The 16,286-nt window shown below is 38.6% G+C and overlaps 1 protein-coding gene across 6 annotated transcripts in view; it reads left to right on the top strand.

Moving 5' to 3' along the window:
• tbc1d14 (TBC1 domain family, member 14) overlaps nucleotides 1-16,286 on the top strand; it is a 54,750-nt gene that overhangs the window by 22,874 nt on the left and 15,590 nt on the right. For 5 of the 6 annotated variants that reach the window (XM_061913744.1, XM_061913745.1, XM_061913749.1 and 2 more), the window contains 8 exons: nucleotides 2,605-2,728; nucleotides 9,917-10,041; nucleotides 11,243-11,325; nucleotides 11,409-11,526; nucleotides 11,613-11,719; nucleotides 15,553-15,630; nucleotides 15,695-15,783; nucleotides 15,872-15,943. In XM_061913744.1, the coding sequence (XP_061769728.1) occupies nucleotides 2,605-2,728; nucleotides 9,917-10,041; nucleotides 11,243-11,325; nucleotides 11,409-11,526; nucleotides 11,613-11,719; nucleotides 15,553-15,630; nucleotides 15,695-15,783; nucleotides 15,872-15,943 (796 nt within the window). Of the gene's footprint in view, nucleotides 1-2,604; nucleotides 2,729-6,816; nucleotides 7,107-9,916; nucleotides 10,042-11,242; nucleotides 11,326-11,408; nucleotides 11,527-11,612; nucleotides 11,720-15,552; nucleotides 15,631-15,694; nucleotides 15,784-15,871; nucleotides 15,944-16,286 lie in introns of those variants that run through there. The other variant, XM_061913748.1, reaches the window with a different exon arrangement.

Here is a 16,286-nt window from a genome sequence, read left to right on the forward strand (position 1 = left end):
GTGTGTACATATTGCATTATTATGCCTTGTTTGTAGGTATATTTCATTTCCTTTATGTCCTCTGTGTATTTAATTTATATTTGCATGTCTCATGACATTATCTGGCTGCGTTTCTGATAGTTTGGGTACCATGTTGTTCCAGACAACAGCAAAGCTTGCAAAGATTGTAATAAATCCATTAGAAGAAGACAGCCTGCCGTTTCCCATAACTTGAAGGCACACGTCTATATGTCTGACCATCCTAAGCCAGTCATTTCCAGGAGGTATCGCACCATCTGCGAAACCTCTGTTATACTAATGTTTTCCAATGTTGCTAAAATGTGTAGAGTAAATATTACATTTCAACATTTATGCCAACAGAGATTTGCGTCAGCCTGCGATTGTCATTTTGATAGTAGGCTATTTTTGCTAACGGAGACACTTATATTATGTGTTGCCTTCATTATAACACTTAAATAAGGCTTTTAATTTAATGCGGCTCCAGACAGATTTCTTTTGGTATTTGTGGACCAAATATGGCTCTTTCAACATTTTGGGTTGCTGAACCCTGGCCTAATCCAACCCTCAATTTAACATCCCTGTCCCAAAGCATTTTTTAGTCAAGTCATACTATGTCATGAGGTACACACATGTACTAAACAGTCATTTCTCATGACTGACATTACATCACATGCAAATACACATGGCAGAATAACCAGTGATGTTGAAAGGTTTTTCAATGGAGTGAGTCCCCAAGACCCACAAGTGGTCAAATTCAGTGGGACCGTACAAAAAGAGGCTGTTTGTAGCCTTTTTGTGCATGGCCAGAGGGCGATAACTTTCCAAAGTATTTTAATTTTATCCTTACTAACGGCTTTTAGCACATTATGACGTAACTATGCCCGTGCATAACATGTGCACATGCATTTGCTCTGTGTGTTGCCCGCTAATGATAGCAATCATTGAATATATTTTATCATAACAACATGACTGCAAATCGTTAGTTGCTTCTCTTGGACTGTTTTTGTGTATGTGCACATAAGTGTTTCCCTGTGTGTATGAGACATGGGTGAGGGGCAAGCATGAACGCCAAACAAATTCCTCTGACCGATGAGCAATTTTTATTTTATTCGTAATTCTGAAGAATATTTACACTTAAAAAAATATGTTCTGTTAAACCACTAATGGTATCAAAAGCAAGCTAGTGGTGTTCCTGTTGTATTTTTCTTTGAAAAAATGTAACAGCAAGTTGCAAGAAGCTGAGCCCCTTTAAATTTACGTATTTATTTTAGCTCTTATATGCGTTTTTTTTAATGTATTTAAATATTTTGTTGTTGGTATGGTACGGGTAAAATAACGGATAGATTAATTTATGTTGAAAATGTATCTGAAATTAAACAAAACTGTCACAGTGGCATGACATACACAATTTTAATAAAATAGTATTGTGTAACAGCATGAATAACACCTAAATAAATTAGTGAAATTCAAATAAAAACAAATGGAAATGAAAGATTTGAAATCCATATTCGCACGAGTGCTACTTTTTTTAGTCGCACAACCTATTTTTAGAAATTTGGTCGCACCTGATCCATAAGAAAGCTAAATACAACATCGATCTATTCCGCCTACAAAGCCATCTAAAAACGATTTTACATATATATATATATATATGTATATATATATATATATGTATATATATATAGTAGGAACAGGCACATTCAATAATATCATGTAATATTAACCATATCTCGATCATTTTAAGCATTGCCGGAACATTTTGGTAGCGCATTGATTTCACAAACGATGATCCAGAACCTTATATTTTTGAACCTGAATATACAGAGGTAGAGCTAAAAATTTCAAAAACTGAGTGATAAGCAGATCCAGCTCTAGTGAATCACTATGCATCATGCAGAAATAGTGCTAAGTGCTAAACAAAAATACAAAGATAATAGAACAATCACTGAATTTTCAATTTCAGCTCTCGCTGGGATGCCGACTGATGAGATGTTTATATCGTTTGTCATAGTTCAGTATGACAACAGCTGCAGTAGTAGCTACGTTACCTGGACGATCAAGGCGCCATGTTACGAAAAGTAGTTTTTCAGCATTTGCTCTTACAATAACAATGTTAAAACTTGGTTAATATGCAGATCACAGCATGTAAATGGAGTAATGTTGGTGGTTTCTGGATTTTTTAGAGGGCTCTATAGGTGGAGTAGATGACTTCCATAGTTACATTGGTAGCTACCTCCTGCTAGTGTTTTTTGCGATTTGGAATTCACAAAATGGAAAAAAGAATTATGCTGATGCTGTTATTCCTGTGACACGTTGTGATGAAGTGCTAATAAATGACCAACATGTTAGAGCGACTCATACAAGGAAACCAAAACCTCTAGCTTGTAAATCATTTCAGTATTTTATTATGCGTAAAAGAGTTGATTTGTCAAGCAAACACGAGGAGGTCGGATGACACGTTAGCCTAATTAGTTATTGTGGGACCATTTTGACAGGTAGTTGTGTGACAGCTGATCAATGCATGGAAGCAGGAGAGGCCTGAATTTAGAATGTGACATACTGTACCACAAAAATAAGTTTATTCTGCTTCCCTTTCTGTCTCAGGAGCCTGTTTGCCAGGAAAGTGAAGGACAGTCGTTCAGCAGAGCAGCGGGATGCCGGATGGAAGCTGTTTGGAAAGGTGCCACCCCGCGAGGCTCCCATCAAGGACCCTAAAAGAATACAGAAGGTAGTGTTGCAGCATTTATTATTACTGTTATTTAGCCTAAGGCAGGGTACTTTAGTCAATACATAATCATCTTCACAAGCTTATCATTGTACCTCATACAGATGCAATAAATGACTATTACGGCTTCTCATAAGAGATAACTCTAGTTGTTATGTAAGGCAAGTGGGACTTTGTTGTGTTGTTAAATAACATAATTACCAAAAAACCTATAACAATAGGCATATGACAGTCTTCGAAAGCCTTTTGTCAAACTGTCAACTTGAGATGTCCGATGATGGCTTTTTTGCCGATATCCGGTATACTGATATTGTCCAACTCTTAATTACAGTTTACGATATCCACTGATATATACAGTCGTGGAATTAACACATTATGCCTAATTTTGTTTGTGATGCCCCGCTGGATGCATTAAACCAGGGGTGCCCAAAGTGCGGCGCACAGGTAATTTTTAACGGCCCCACGGCACATTTTTAAAAATACGATTGAAACATTTTTAAAACGAAAAAGTGATATAAAGGAGCAAATGGGTGAAATGTAACAAGAAAATGTTGCAATGTTTACTCTAATAGCACAAAGCTGTCATGCAGGCTGTTTCTTTCTTTAAAAATATAATAATGAATCAAAATCAACGTCATTATGAATTATTGACCTATTCAAGGCTCCAATTACGTCACGTTAAATTTTCCACTTTTGAGAAATTTTGGGGGGTAAATGTTGCATATTTTGTGTTTGCCATATAAAAAACTGAGCTGTTTTTTTAAAGAAGGGCCTAAAATGAACAAACAAAAAACATAACAATAAAACTTGACGGATAGATCTGAAGTTGAGCTCGAAATTATTGTGTTAAAAGTAAACAGTAAAAAATGTATAATTTATTTTTTTTAATACTTTAATGAGTAGGACCCTTTTGGATCCCCAATAATTTTAGTGTGATTTGTTTTTAAGTTTCATTGCTCAAAAAATAATAATGAATCAATGGTGTTATTACTTATTGAATTTTATAAGGCTTCAATTATTATGTAATCTCAAATATTCCACTTAAGAAAATATTGGGTGATAATATTGCATATTTTGTGTTTTTTTCTTTGACAAAAAGAGCATACAACTTAAATCTTTGAAATCATTATATTGACAGATGGATCTGGAGATTTAAAACTTGAATAATAAAACAAAATAATACTGAATAATGACATATTTTTAATATTTTTTGGACAAAAACCCTTTGGGGTCCCCGGGATAAAGCCTGAGTGGAGGCCTAAATGTATATTGGTTATACATATATTGTATTGGTTTTTAAAACCAAAAAATTTCAAAATGGCCCCCGCTTGCTTTGATTTTTCAGTCTGCGGCCCTAAGTGGAAAAAGTTTGGACACCCCTGCATTAAACAATGTAACAAGGTTTTCCAAAATAAATCAACTCAAGTTATGGAAAAAAATGCCAACATGGCACTGCCATATTTATTATTGAAGTCACAAAGTGTGTTTTATTTTTAACATGCCTCAAAACCGCAGCTTGGAATTTGGGACATGCTCTCCCTGAGAGAGCATGAGGAGGTTGAGGTGGGCGGTGTTGGGGGTATAGCGGGGGTGTATATTTTAGCGTCCCGGAAGAGTTAGTGCTGCAAAGGGTTCTGGGTATTAGTTCTGTTTATGTTGTGTTACGGTGCAGATTTTCTCCCAAAATGTGTTTGTCATTCTTGTTTGTTGTGGGTTCACAGTGTGGCGCATATTTGTAACAGTGTTAAAGTTGTTTACATGGCCACCCTCAGTGTGACCTGTATGGCTGTTGAGCATGTGTGTGCGTGTGCGTGTGTGTGCGTGTGAGAGTGTGTGTGTGTGAGAGTGAGTGAGTGAGTGAGTGAGTGAGTGAGTGAGTGAGTGAGCAGTGCCTTAAAGGCATGCCCCCAATATTGTTGTCTGGGTGGAATTCGGGAGATTTTTGTGAGGGGCACTGAAATTCGTGAGTCTCCCGGGTAGATCGCGAGGGTTGGCAAGTATGACTGGGAGACGCAACTGCTCTGTACTTAACCTTACGTCCGTGTGCCACTCCGTACAGCGGCGTTTTAAAAAGTCAGAAATTTTACTTTTGGAAGCCGATACCGATAATTTCCAATATTACCGTATTTTTCGGATTATAAATCGCTCCGGAGTGTACGTTGCACCGGCCGAAAATGCATAAAGAAGGAAAAAAACAACATATATATACGTCGCACTGAAGTATAAGTCGCATTTTTGGGGGAAATTTATTTGATAAAACCCAACACCAAAAATAGACATTTTAAAGGCAATTTAAAATAAATAAAGAATAGTGAACAACAGGCTGAATAAGTGTATGTTATATGACGCATAAATAACCAACTGAGAAGGTGCCTGGTATGTTAACGTAACATATTATGGTAAGAGTCATACAAATAACTATAACATATAGAACATGCTATACGTTTACCAAACAATCTGTCACTCCTAATCGATAAACCCAATGAAATATTCTTCCTCAATGTCGCTTCTAAACAACTCTGCCAACTCCAAAGGTATGTGCCGCTTCCTCTTTTCATTTTCTGCTGCATATTTCACTATGTCCAGCTTGTAATCTGCAGTACCTGATTTCCCTTTCGGTCCAATTTTTGTTCAGCCCTTGTCAGTTTTTATAACTTATCGCCAACGATGAAATCTATCCATTTTGATAGCTACGGCAATAGCATATAGCTGTTAGCATTCCATGACCCACAATGCACTTCTGCCTTGACCCTCCCCCGCAGAATTATTATTGGTTGACGTGTGTGTGACGATTGCTGAGGTGTGTGTGATGATTGCTGACATTTTCTTCGTCTCTTCCGCGAATTAGATAAATATTTGATATTTTACTGTAATGTGTTAATAATTTCACAAATAAGTCGCTCCGGAGTATATGTGTCACCCCCAACCAAACTATGAAAAAAACTGTGACTTATAGTCTGAAAAACACAGTACATTTTAAAGCATTTACATAGATGGATAGTACTTTAATGATTCCTTCAGAAAAAACTTATTGGTCAATAAAAACGTCAGGCCGAAATTATTGGACATCTCTACTGTCAACTGGTAAGTAAACCTACAACTTGCTGCCTCGAGAGCAGACATCTTTTACAATCAAGCAAAACACAACAAAAATGTAACAAACAGCAACACATGAATGCAAAGGGTGATAAACACCTACAATATGATATATTATCCCTGTTATGCAGGCATTTGTTATAAAAAATTGCTTCCGCATCGGTTTCTGACGCACACGTTTTGGGCTGGCTGCTCTGAAAACAAACCTCGCCCACTTTGGTTTGTTCCTCGCCTGAACTGCTGTAACGTAATAACTCGCATAAAACTCAAAAGTGCAGATTTCAACCATTGAAATACTTTTTAGTAGTTCAAGACTTACGTTTTTTTAAAAACAGCACTGCACATCATAATGGAGGCTGCAGTTTTGATGTTAAGTCTAAAAAAATTATGGAGAACGTCCAGCGGACCGGATTGAAAATCTTCATGGGCTGTATTTTGCCCAGGTCTGCTCCAGAGTGTCTCGTGGCCAACGACAGCCAGCCAACAAATGGTCCATTACAAGACCCCTTTTAAATAAATGACCCTCCCCTCTCAGCATTTTTGTGAAGGACCGAAGTTCGACTCCACGCATGTGCCTCACATCCCGAGTGCACCTGATCCACGACTGTAACATCATATCGTAGCCAGCAGTTGTTTAACCAAGCTCGTATTTCAAGCCTTTTGTCTTCCGGCTGATTTGAAGGTGGGGTCGGAAAACCTGCGTGAGCCTGTTTGCACTTCAACAACCTTTTAACGTTGTGATCAAGCGGTTTCAATGTCTACCTTTGTCCCAATCTTAGTCACTTGTTGACTATGACTGTGTCACTGCTATATAGAGGCACACACAGAACACATGTGGTCTGTTTACTTTACCAGCTATTGACTGGATTAGGCCTGAAACGTGATCTCTTGCTCTGGGATCGATTAGAATGGCTATGAAGGCGCAGCAGAGCCCAGAGCTAATAACAGATGCCGCGCACACACACTCTGCACTTGCTCCACATCTGATGCAGAGCAGCTCGGGTTAGCATCTCCCTTTTGAGAGGGATGGTGGAAAGGAGGAACAAGCCGAGGGGTCCACAATGCTGCTGCGTTTGCTCCGAGGTGGGGTGTGTCCCTCTGGAAGCAGCTTGACTGTCCCTGCATCCTCCTCCTCCTCCTCCTCGTTCTGCGGGTGCTGTTGCCAGGAGTAAGCCCCCCCCCCCCCCCCCCCAGGACCAGCAATGACGTTCAGCTAGGGGGTTAATAAAAAAACACCCCTTCCCCCTCGAGGACTGTCCTTGTTTGCGGGACTGCAGCGTTCATGGTGAGTTAGCATTGTGCATACCGGGACGTTTGCCTTTTGACCCCGCATTTCCCGCCTTGTGTGTCAGGATCAGAAGGCATTGCCAGTTAACGCACTTGAGGCGCAGGCAGAAGGATGGCTCCAACGTCACATGAAATACCCCCGGGGTTCCAAAGGGATCTGTGCTGCGTGCTGCATGGCACAGGGAGCAGCGCATCACTAAGATAGATGCACAGCAAAACCTTTGTTTTTATCTCGTCAGTTTCTCTGCTAAAAATCCTAATGAAGTAAAACTGTTAAAGTTGGGTAAAATGAACATTTCATTTGAAGAAATACGTTTAAATACCCACATGTGTTAAGTTTATTTTAGCTCAACTTTTTTTTTTTTTTACCATCGAGTGTTTCAAAGGCTATTCTCTCAAAGTGCAAACATTTTTAGGACTTTTTACAATAAACTTATCAGCACAATTAATGCTGATGAGACTTTGTTCCTTACAAACATTGGCTCTGTTGCTGCTGTGTGCAATATACTTGCTTATTAAAAAACTATCTAGTGAAAATTTCACTTAATGTGAGCTTTCACAGGTTTCCTCTCCAGCCACCATTTGCTTCCACTTATGGCAGCGGTCTCCAACCGCCGGTCCCTGGGCCAACATAGTAATAGTTTAAAATAATTTATTAAAGACTCCATTTTCTCCGACTTACCTTTTCGCCTGTCCAACTAGACACACCAATAAGTTTGTTTGTAGATGAAAAATAACACTCCTCATAGTAAGTTTCCATTTGTTGTATTTGTTATAGTTTTGTGGCATGATACAATGCACATTAATAATCATAGAAAATACAAATGTGACACATTGTAGCCAAAGGCTGATTTCCAGCTGAAATTCATTTCAAAGAAACAAGCCCAGAATCCCACTAATTCAGCGTTATAGTGACTTGTATTTTTCATGCACTTATTTTTGCTGTATTTATCTGGCACAAGTGAAAAGCCGGTCCCTGAAAATAATGGTCTGTGGTGCAAAAAAGGTTGGGGACCACTGACTTAAGGCACCATCTTCTGTGCTTTGGCTAAATAAGCAGATGCATTATTAGAGCATTTTTATTATTGACTTTTGTGGATGCTTTTAATTAATACTGTGATGAACAACTTACTTACTTAAAGTGTATGACAAACATGAGAATTGATCAAATGGCATGTTTGCATACTTGCTCTGCAAAGTACAGCCTCCCAGTGCATGTGTGAATTTTACTACACATATTTACTTTTTATCAATCTGGTAAGTGGCCATAGCTTCATCATAAGTACTTTATGATGCTTTAATGACTCCCATTAAATCAAGGCTTTGTTTTTGTTGTTGCACCTCTCATATTTGTACTTCGGTCAATCCTTTTAAAGTGGGGGAAAAAACAGCAATCCAATTAGCTTTATTATTCATCCCTCCTGGCAAATGAAACCCATCATTGGTAGGCGTGACTGTAGATGGAGAGCATGCGTGCTCAGTAGAGGTGGGAATCTTTGTCCACCTCACGATTTGATTAAAAATCAATTATTGATTAATCTTTAATAGTATATTGATGCAGTTTAAAAAAAAAAATTCACTAAATAAGCGTTTATCACTTCCAACTTTTGAAAACGCTGCCTTTAAATCAAGAAACGGTTGACTTACATTTATTAAATTCGTGGACAAGTGTGCAAAACTGTAACATACAATACAGGCCAAAATTTTGGACACACCTTCTCCAGATTCAATGCGTTTTTTAATTTTCATGGCTATTTACATTGTTGATTGTCACTGAAGGCATCAAAACTATAAATAAACACATTGGAGTTATGTACTTTACAAAAAAATAACTGAAAACATGTTTTATATTGTAGTTTCTTTAAAATAGCCACCCTTTGCTCTGATTACTCCTTTGCACATTCTTGGCATTCTCTCGATTAGTTTCAAGCACACCTGTTAAGTGAAAACCATTTCTTGAAGCTCATCGAGAGAATGTCAAGAGTTTGCGAAAAAGTAATCCGAGCAAAGTGTGACTGTTTTGAATAAACTAGAATACAAAACATGTTTTTAGTTATTTCACCTTTATTTGTTAAGGTCTTAACTCCACATATGTTCATTCATAGTTGTGATGCCTTCAGTGACAGTCTACAATGTAAATAGTCGTGAAAATAAAGAAAACTCATTGAATGAGAAGGTGTCTCCAAACCTTTGGCCTGTCCCGTAATTGCCCTAAAATAAAGGAACTGGTCAGATCTCTCTCTGAGGTGGCTTGCTCCAGTCAGCAACATTTTAGAACTGTCTGCATTACTTTATTTTCAATTAATGAATCAATTATTGACTGTTACTAATTGATTTTATAAGCCATGTCCGAATCGCGATGCATCTAAAAATGTATTATTTCCCCCATCTTTAGTACTCAGTATATAGCAGCACTCTATGGCGATTGCTGGCCACTGTCTGCATTATTGAGTTGACATGTGTGATCAAATTACATTGGCCCTATTTACACTAGCTCTTCAGAATCAGAAATACTTAAGTAATCCCTAAGGGAAAATTAAAATCACTTCACTCTAAGTCTAAGACAATGCATTATTAGCTTAGAAAATCTTTTTTGTGCAGTCAGTTGCTACTGTGTTGCTCTTGTTACATTGTGAAGGGCGGATCGACACTCAAGATTATGGAGAGGTAATTAGACAGCAACTGGAAAATGAAGAGTGTATTGGTGTCTTTACCTCCAGCCTGTCGACATATCTGAAAGTGATTGTTTTCATTAGCAAAGAAAACTCCAAGTTGCTCTGTGACAGACCGTGTGTATTGCGTTGTCAGGAATATGAAACGAAAGCAAACAGAGCTGGGACCGGCAATGTGATGTCTCCCAGGCAGAACGTGAGGAAAAACCTGGACTTTGAACCTCTTTCCACCACCGCTCTCATACTGGAGGACAGACCTGCGTATGTAAACACAATGTTTGCCTTGATACAATAGCGTTTGTTTTTCATCTACAGGTGATAAAGGCATGTCTGTAGCCTTTTTATCTCCACATTCTCTCCATTCTTTCCTGTGTATCTTTTTCCTTGAAGCCTCACTAGCGCCTATCATGTACTGGCAGAATTAAGTCAACATAAGCAAGAGTTGGATTTTGATAATGGAAAATTATAGACGGACCTATGCATCTAACTTTGTGGGAACATGCTGAGAATTCTATCAGACATTTCAAAGGAATAGAATATAAAATAAATCGCATTTGAATAAGGATGATACAGTTCAACATAGTTTCAAATAAGAATGTAATGATAAACTGTGATAATTAAGTTAAAGTACCAATGATTGTCACACACACACTAGGTGTGGTGAAATTTCTCCTGTGCATTCGACCCATCCCCTTGATCACCTCCTGGGAAGTGAGGGGAGCAGTGGGCGGCAGCGGTTCCGCACCCGGGAATCATTTTGTTGATTTAACCCCCTATTCCAACCCTTGATGCTGAGTGCCACCAGGGAAGCAATGGGTCCCATTTTTATAGTCTGACTCGGCCGGGGTTTGAACTCACAACCTACCGATCATAGGGCGGACACTTAACCACTAAGCCACTGAGTAGGTGGTAATGATAACAGTGGTAAAATTCTTGACAGTTAGTATTACTGTTCTAAATTAAAATGATCGAAAAACCGTGATTGTTTGCTTCACTTTGATAAATTCATGGGTAGGCTGGTGCTAGCTTAAATGCTAACATAAAAACAAGAGACATTAACCTCTTTCCCAATCAGGAAACACATGCCCCAATCTAAAAGTGTATAAACACATTGCTGCCTGAGTAAGTAAGATATTCAATTGTGCACATTGAACCAACAATCTGTGTTCTCTTAGAACATAGTAATCGTTTTGTTCAAGGACCGCTGAACAGAGCAGGACACCACCACGCCCACCAGAACACTCTTATCAGTGAAGTATAAGAAACACATACCAGAGATCAATTAGCAACAAAAGTTGTTCCGAGAAACTGAAATATGTCTTCAGCCGTGTTACTAACCGCGTGTATTGCGTTGTCAGTAATATGAAACATTTTTATTTATTTTTTAAGCTTGTCAGAAATTTTGTAGGAATTTATCGCACGTAACCCACTGACTTACAGCATGTTTGTGAACGCCATGCAGGAATCTTCCAGCTAAGCCGGCCGAGGAGTCAGAGAAGCACAGACAACAATATGAAGAGATGGTGGCCCAGGCCAAGAAGAGAGGTAGGGTAAAAGTTAGCCATAGAACCTCTTTGTGTTTGACCACATGTCCTTTTTTTTGTTGTTGTTAATTGACATTCCTGAAGAGTTGAAGGAGGCCCAGAAGAGAAGAAAGCAGCTGGAGGATCGCTGTAAGCTGGAGGAGAGCATTGGCTCGGCGGCTCAGACGTGGAACCAGGAGATTTTACCCAACTGGAGCACCTTGTTAGTCATGAGAAGAGTGACAATGGGTCTCACATTACTTGCATTCCTCCAGTCAAATTATAATAGTGGATGAATCACTGTTGCAGGTGCACGTCTCGGCGAGTGAGGGACCTCTGGTGGCAGGGCATCCCGCCAAGTGTCAGAGGCAAAGTGTGGAGCCTGGCTGTTGGCAATGACCTTAACATCACACATGGTTATCTCTCTCTCTCTCTCTCTCTGCATGGGTTAAATGAGCTCAAATATACCTATAAACAAGGCATAATGATGCAATATGTACATACAGCCAGCCTAAATAGTATGTTAACATCGATTAGCTTGCAGTCGTGGCTTGAACAAATATGCCTGATTAGCACCCCAGAAAATCAATAAAATCAACAAAGCTCACCTTTGTACATTCACGTACAGCATAAAATGTTTGGTGGACAAAATGAGACAAAGGAGTGGTATAAAACACGTTTTTCTGTGGCAACATCAAAGAAAGTTGTACATGTAAACAAACTACGATGCATTCAAGGATCGCTGGAATTAGTAGGACAATACGGTGTTTTCTAACTATTCCCATCAGCTGTGCATTTTCTATGTTACTAGAGCATGCTGCTCTGCATCATCACATGCATACAGAGTTCATTCATTCACTGCTCTTTATTAATCTACATTTAGTATGGAGATATAGATTCTGTCACACTAAGTTAGGTGTCGGCAACCCAAAATGTTGAAAGAGCCATATTGCACCAAAAATATATATATAAAAAAAAAAAAATCTGGAGTCGCAAAAAAATAAAAGCCTTGTATAAGTGTTATAATGAAGACAACACATGATGTGTCTATATTAGCGTACTGTCAAAGGCTTTGTATATATTAAGGCTTTGTTGGTATAACTTCTGGAAATTACTGTCTCAGAATGGCCAAAGGTATAGATGTGTGTGTCCAAGATTAAGGAAAGGGCAGGCTGTCTTCTTCTAGTGTATTTATTACAATCTTTGCAAGCTGGGTCAGGAACAACATGGCACACAAACAACTATGAGAAATGCAGCTAATATTACATACATATAATGTGTCATGAGACATGCAAATATAAATTGAATACACAGAGGAAATAAGTAAAGGAAATTAAATGAACTCAAATGTACCTACAAATGAAGCATAATAATGCAATATGTACAAACCCCGTTTCCATATGAGTTGGGAAATTGTGTTAGATGTAAATATAAACGGAATACAATGATTTGCAAATCCTTTTCAACCCATATTCAATTGAATGCACTACAAAGACAAGATATTTGATGTTCAAACTCATAAACTATATTTTTTTTGCAAAAAAGACAAGATATTTGATGTTCAAACTCAAAGTATTTTTTTTTGCAAATAATAATTAACTTAGAATTTCATGGCTGCAACACGTGCCGAACTAATTGGGAAAGGGCATGTTCACCACTGTGTTACATCACCTTTTCTTTTAACAACATTCAATAAACGTTTGGGAACTGAGGTAACTAATTGTTGAAGCTTTGAAAGTGGAATTTTTTTCCTATTCTTGTTTTATGTAGAGCTTTAGTTGTTCAACAGTCTGGGGTCTCTGCTGTAGTATTTTAAGCTTCATAATGCGGCACACATTTTCGATGGGAGACAGGTCTGGACTGCAGGCGGGCCAGGAAAATACCCACACTCTTTTACTAAAAACACACACTGTTGTAACACGTGGCTTGGCATTGTCTTGCTGAAATAAGCAGAGGCGTCCATGATAATGTGGCTTGGATGACCACATATGTTACTCCAAAACTTGTATGGACCATTCAGCATTAATGGGGCCTTCACAAATGTGTAAGTTACCCATGCCTTGGGCACTAATACCCCCATACCATCACAGATGCTGGCTTTTGAACTTCGCGCCTATAACAATCCGGATCGGTATTTTCCTCTTTGTTCCGGAGAACACCACGTCCACAGTTTCCAAATATAATTTGAAATGTGGACTCGTCAGACCACAGAACACTTTTCCACTTTGCATCAGTCAGTCCATCTTAGATGATCTCGGGCCCAGTGAAGCCAGCGGCGTTCTTTGGTGTTGTTGATAAATGGGTTTTGCTTTGCATAGCAGAGTACTTGCATGTATAGATGTAGCAACTGACTGTAGTTACTGACAGTGGTTTTATGAAGGGTTCCTGAGCCCATGTGGTGATATCCTTTACACACCGATGTCTGTTTTTGATGCAGTACCGTCTGAGGGATCAACGGTCCGTAATATCATCGCTTACGTGTAGGGATTTCTCTAGATTCTCTGAACCTTTTGATAATTTTATGGACCGTAGATGGTAAAATCCCTAAATTCCTTGCAATAGCTCATTGAGAAATGTTGTTCTAAAACCATTCGACAATTTGCTTACAAACTGGTGACCCTCACCCCATCCTTGTTTGTGAATAACTTAGCATTTCATGGAAGCTGTTTTTATACCCAATCATGGCACCCACCTGTTGCCAATAAGCCTGCACACCTGTGGGATGTTCCAAATAAGTGTTTGATTAGAATTTCTCAACTTTATCAGTTTTTTTGCCACCTTTCGCAACTTGTTTGTCACGTGTTGCTAGCATCAAATTCTAACGTTAATGATTATTTGCAAAAAAAAAATGTTTATCAGTTTGAACATCAAATATGTTGTCTTTATAGCATATTCATCTGAAAATGGGTTGAAAATGATTTGCAAATCATTGTATTCCGTTTATATTTACATCTAACACAATTTCCCAACTCATATGGAATATGGGGTTTGTACATATAGCAAGCCTAAATAGTATGTTAGCATCGATTAGCCTTCAGTCATGGATTGACCAAATATGTCTGATTAGAACTCCAGCAAATCAATAAAATCAACAAAGCTCACCTTTGTGCATTCACGTACAGTGGTGGTTCTCAAATGGGGGTACGCGTACCCCTGGGGGTACTTGAAGGTATGCCAAGGGGTACGTGAGATTTTTAAAAAATATTCTAAAAATAGCAACAATTCAAAAATCCTTTTATAAATATATTCCTGGAAAAAAAAAACAATTCCAAAATCCTTTATAAATATATTTATTGAATAATACTTCAACAAAATATGAATGTAAGTTCATAAGCTGTGAAAAGAAATGCAACTATGCAATATTCAGTGTAGACAGCTAGACTTTTGTGGACATGTTCCATAAATATTGCTGTCAAAGATTTATTTTTTTGTGAAGGAATCCAGATGGATCTCTATTACAATCCCCAAAGAGGACACTTTAAGTTGATGATTACTTCTATGTGTAGAAATCTTTATTTATAATTGAATCACTTGTTTATTTTTCAATAAGCTTTTAGTTATTTTTACATCTTTTTTTCCGAGTAGTTCAAGAAAGACCACTACAAACGAGCAATATTTTGCACTGTTATACAATTTAATAAATCAGAAACTGATGACATAGTGCTGTATTTTACTTTTTTATCTCTCTTTTTCACCAAAAATGCTTTCCTCTGATTAGGGGGTACTTGAATTAAAAATGTGTTCACAGGGGCTACATCACTGAAAAAAGGTTGAGAACCACTGACGTACAGCATAAAATGTTTGGTGGACAAAATGAGACGGAGAAGGAGTGGCATAAAACACGTCTTTCTGTGGCAGCATGGGAGAAAGTTGTACACATAAACGAACTACGATGAGTTCAAGGATCGCTGAAATTAGTAGGACAAAATGCTTCTTGACAAATACTCTCATCAGCTAAGCATGTATAAAATAAACAGTGGGATTTCTAATAATTAGGAAAGTTTGTCATATTTGTTCTCCCACAGAAAATATATTAAAACAAAAAACATATTTTTTCTTCATCTTTTTCCATTTATACACTTCTCTGAAAGAGGTCCAGGGAGCCACTAGGGTGGCGCTAAAGAGCCACATGCGGCTCTAGAGCCGCAGGTTGCTGACCCCAGCACTAAGTCATTTGAAAAGATGTCACTGTAGTAACATCGTGGTCTCCATCTCCTCTCCCAAAATGACCGTTCTGTGTTCATTTCAGAGCTGTATAATATCTGCCTGGCGCGGGCCAAAGAGAAGTGGACGGCGCCGGCGAGTACTCCAGAAGCTGAAAGTGAAGGTAGCGTACACCACGCATTTCAGAGTGTTAATGGCGTATCATGCTATTGTGCTGCTTCTTACAGACGCGGGCTCGTCCAATCGGGAGTCAAGCTTGGAGCTGATCAAGCTGGACATTTCCAGAACATTCCCCCACTTGTGCATTTTTCAGCAGGTGCGTGTGAGGGTGCCACATGTTCTGCAGGACCACATTTCTTTCTGGTATTCCTTACTTGCCGTCATGTCATTGTTTTGTCTTCAAGGGCGGGCCTTATCATGACGTGCTGCACAGCATTCTGGGAGCATACACCTGCTACCGGCCTGACGTTGGCTATGTAAGTCACAAACTGGCTCGTCCCAGTCCACCATGCTCTTATTACAAAAAAATTACTAGTAAAAAATAATGAGAAGAAATGTAACATCCCAATGTGATTAGAGTAAACATTACATCAGGCCTGGGCAATTATTTTGACTCGGGGGTTGGGGGGGGACAAATTTAGAGAAAAAAAGTGTCTTGGGGCCAATATATCTGATTTTTAGGAACACTAATACAAAACCTCATAATAATGTCTGATTGAATGCTAAAAAAACCTTATGACAGACCACCTTTTCATGACTATTTACATTGTAGATTGTCACTGAAGGCATCAAAACTATGATTGAACACATGTAGAGTTA

The sequence above is a fragment of the Nerophis ophidion genome, linkage group LG10 (assembly GCF_033978795.1).
Source record: "Nerophis ophidion isolate RoL-2023_Sa linkage group LG10, RoL_Noph_v1.0, whole genome shotgun sequence".
NCBI lineage: Eukaryota > Metazoa > Chordata > Actinopteri > Syngnathiformes > Syngnathidae > Nerophis > Nerophis ophidion.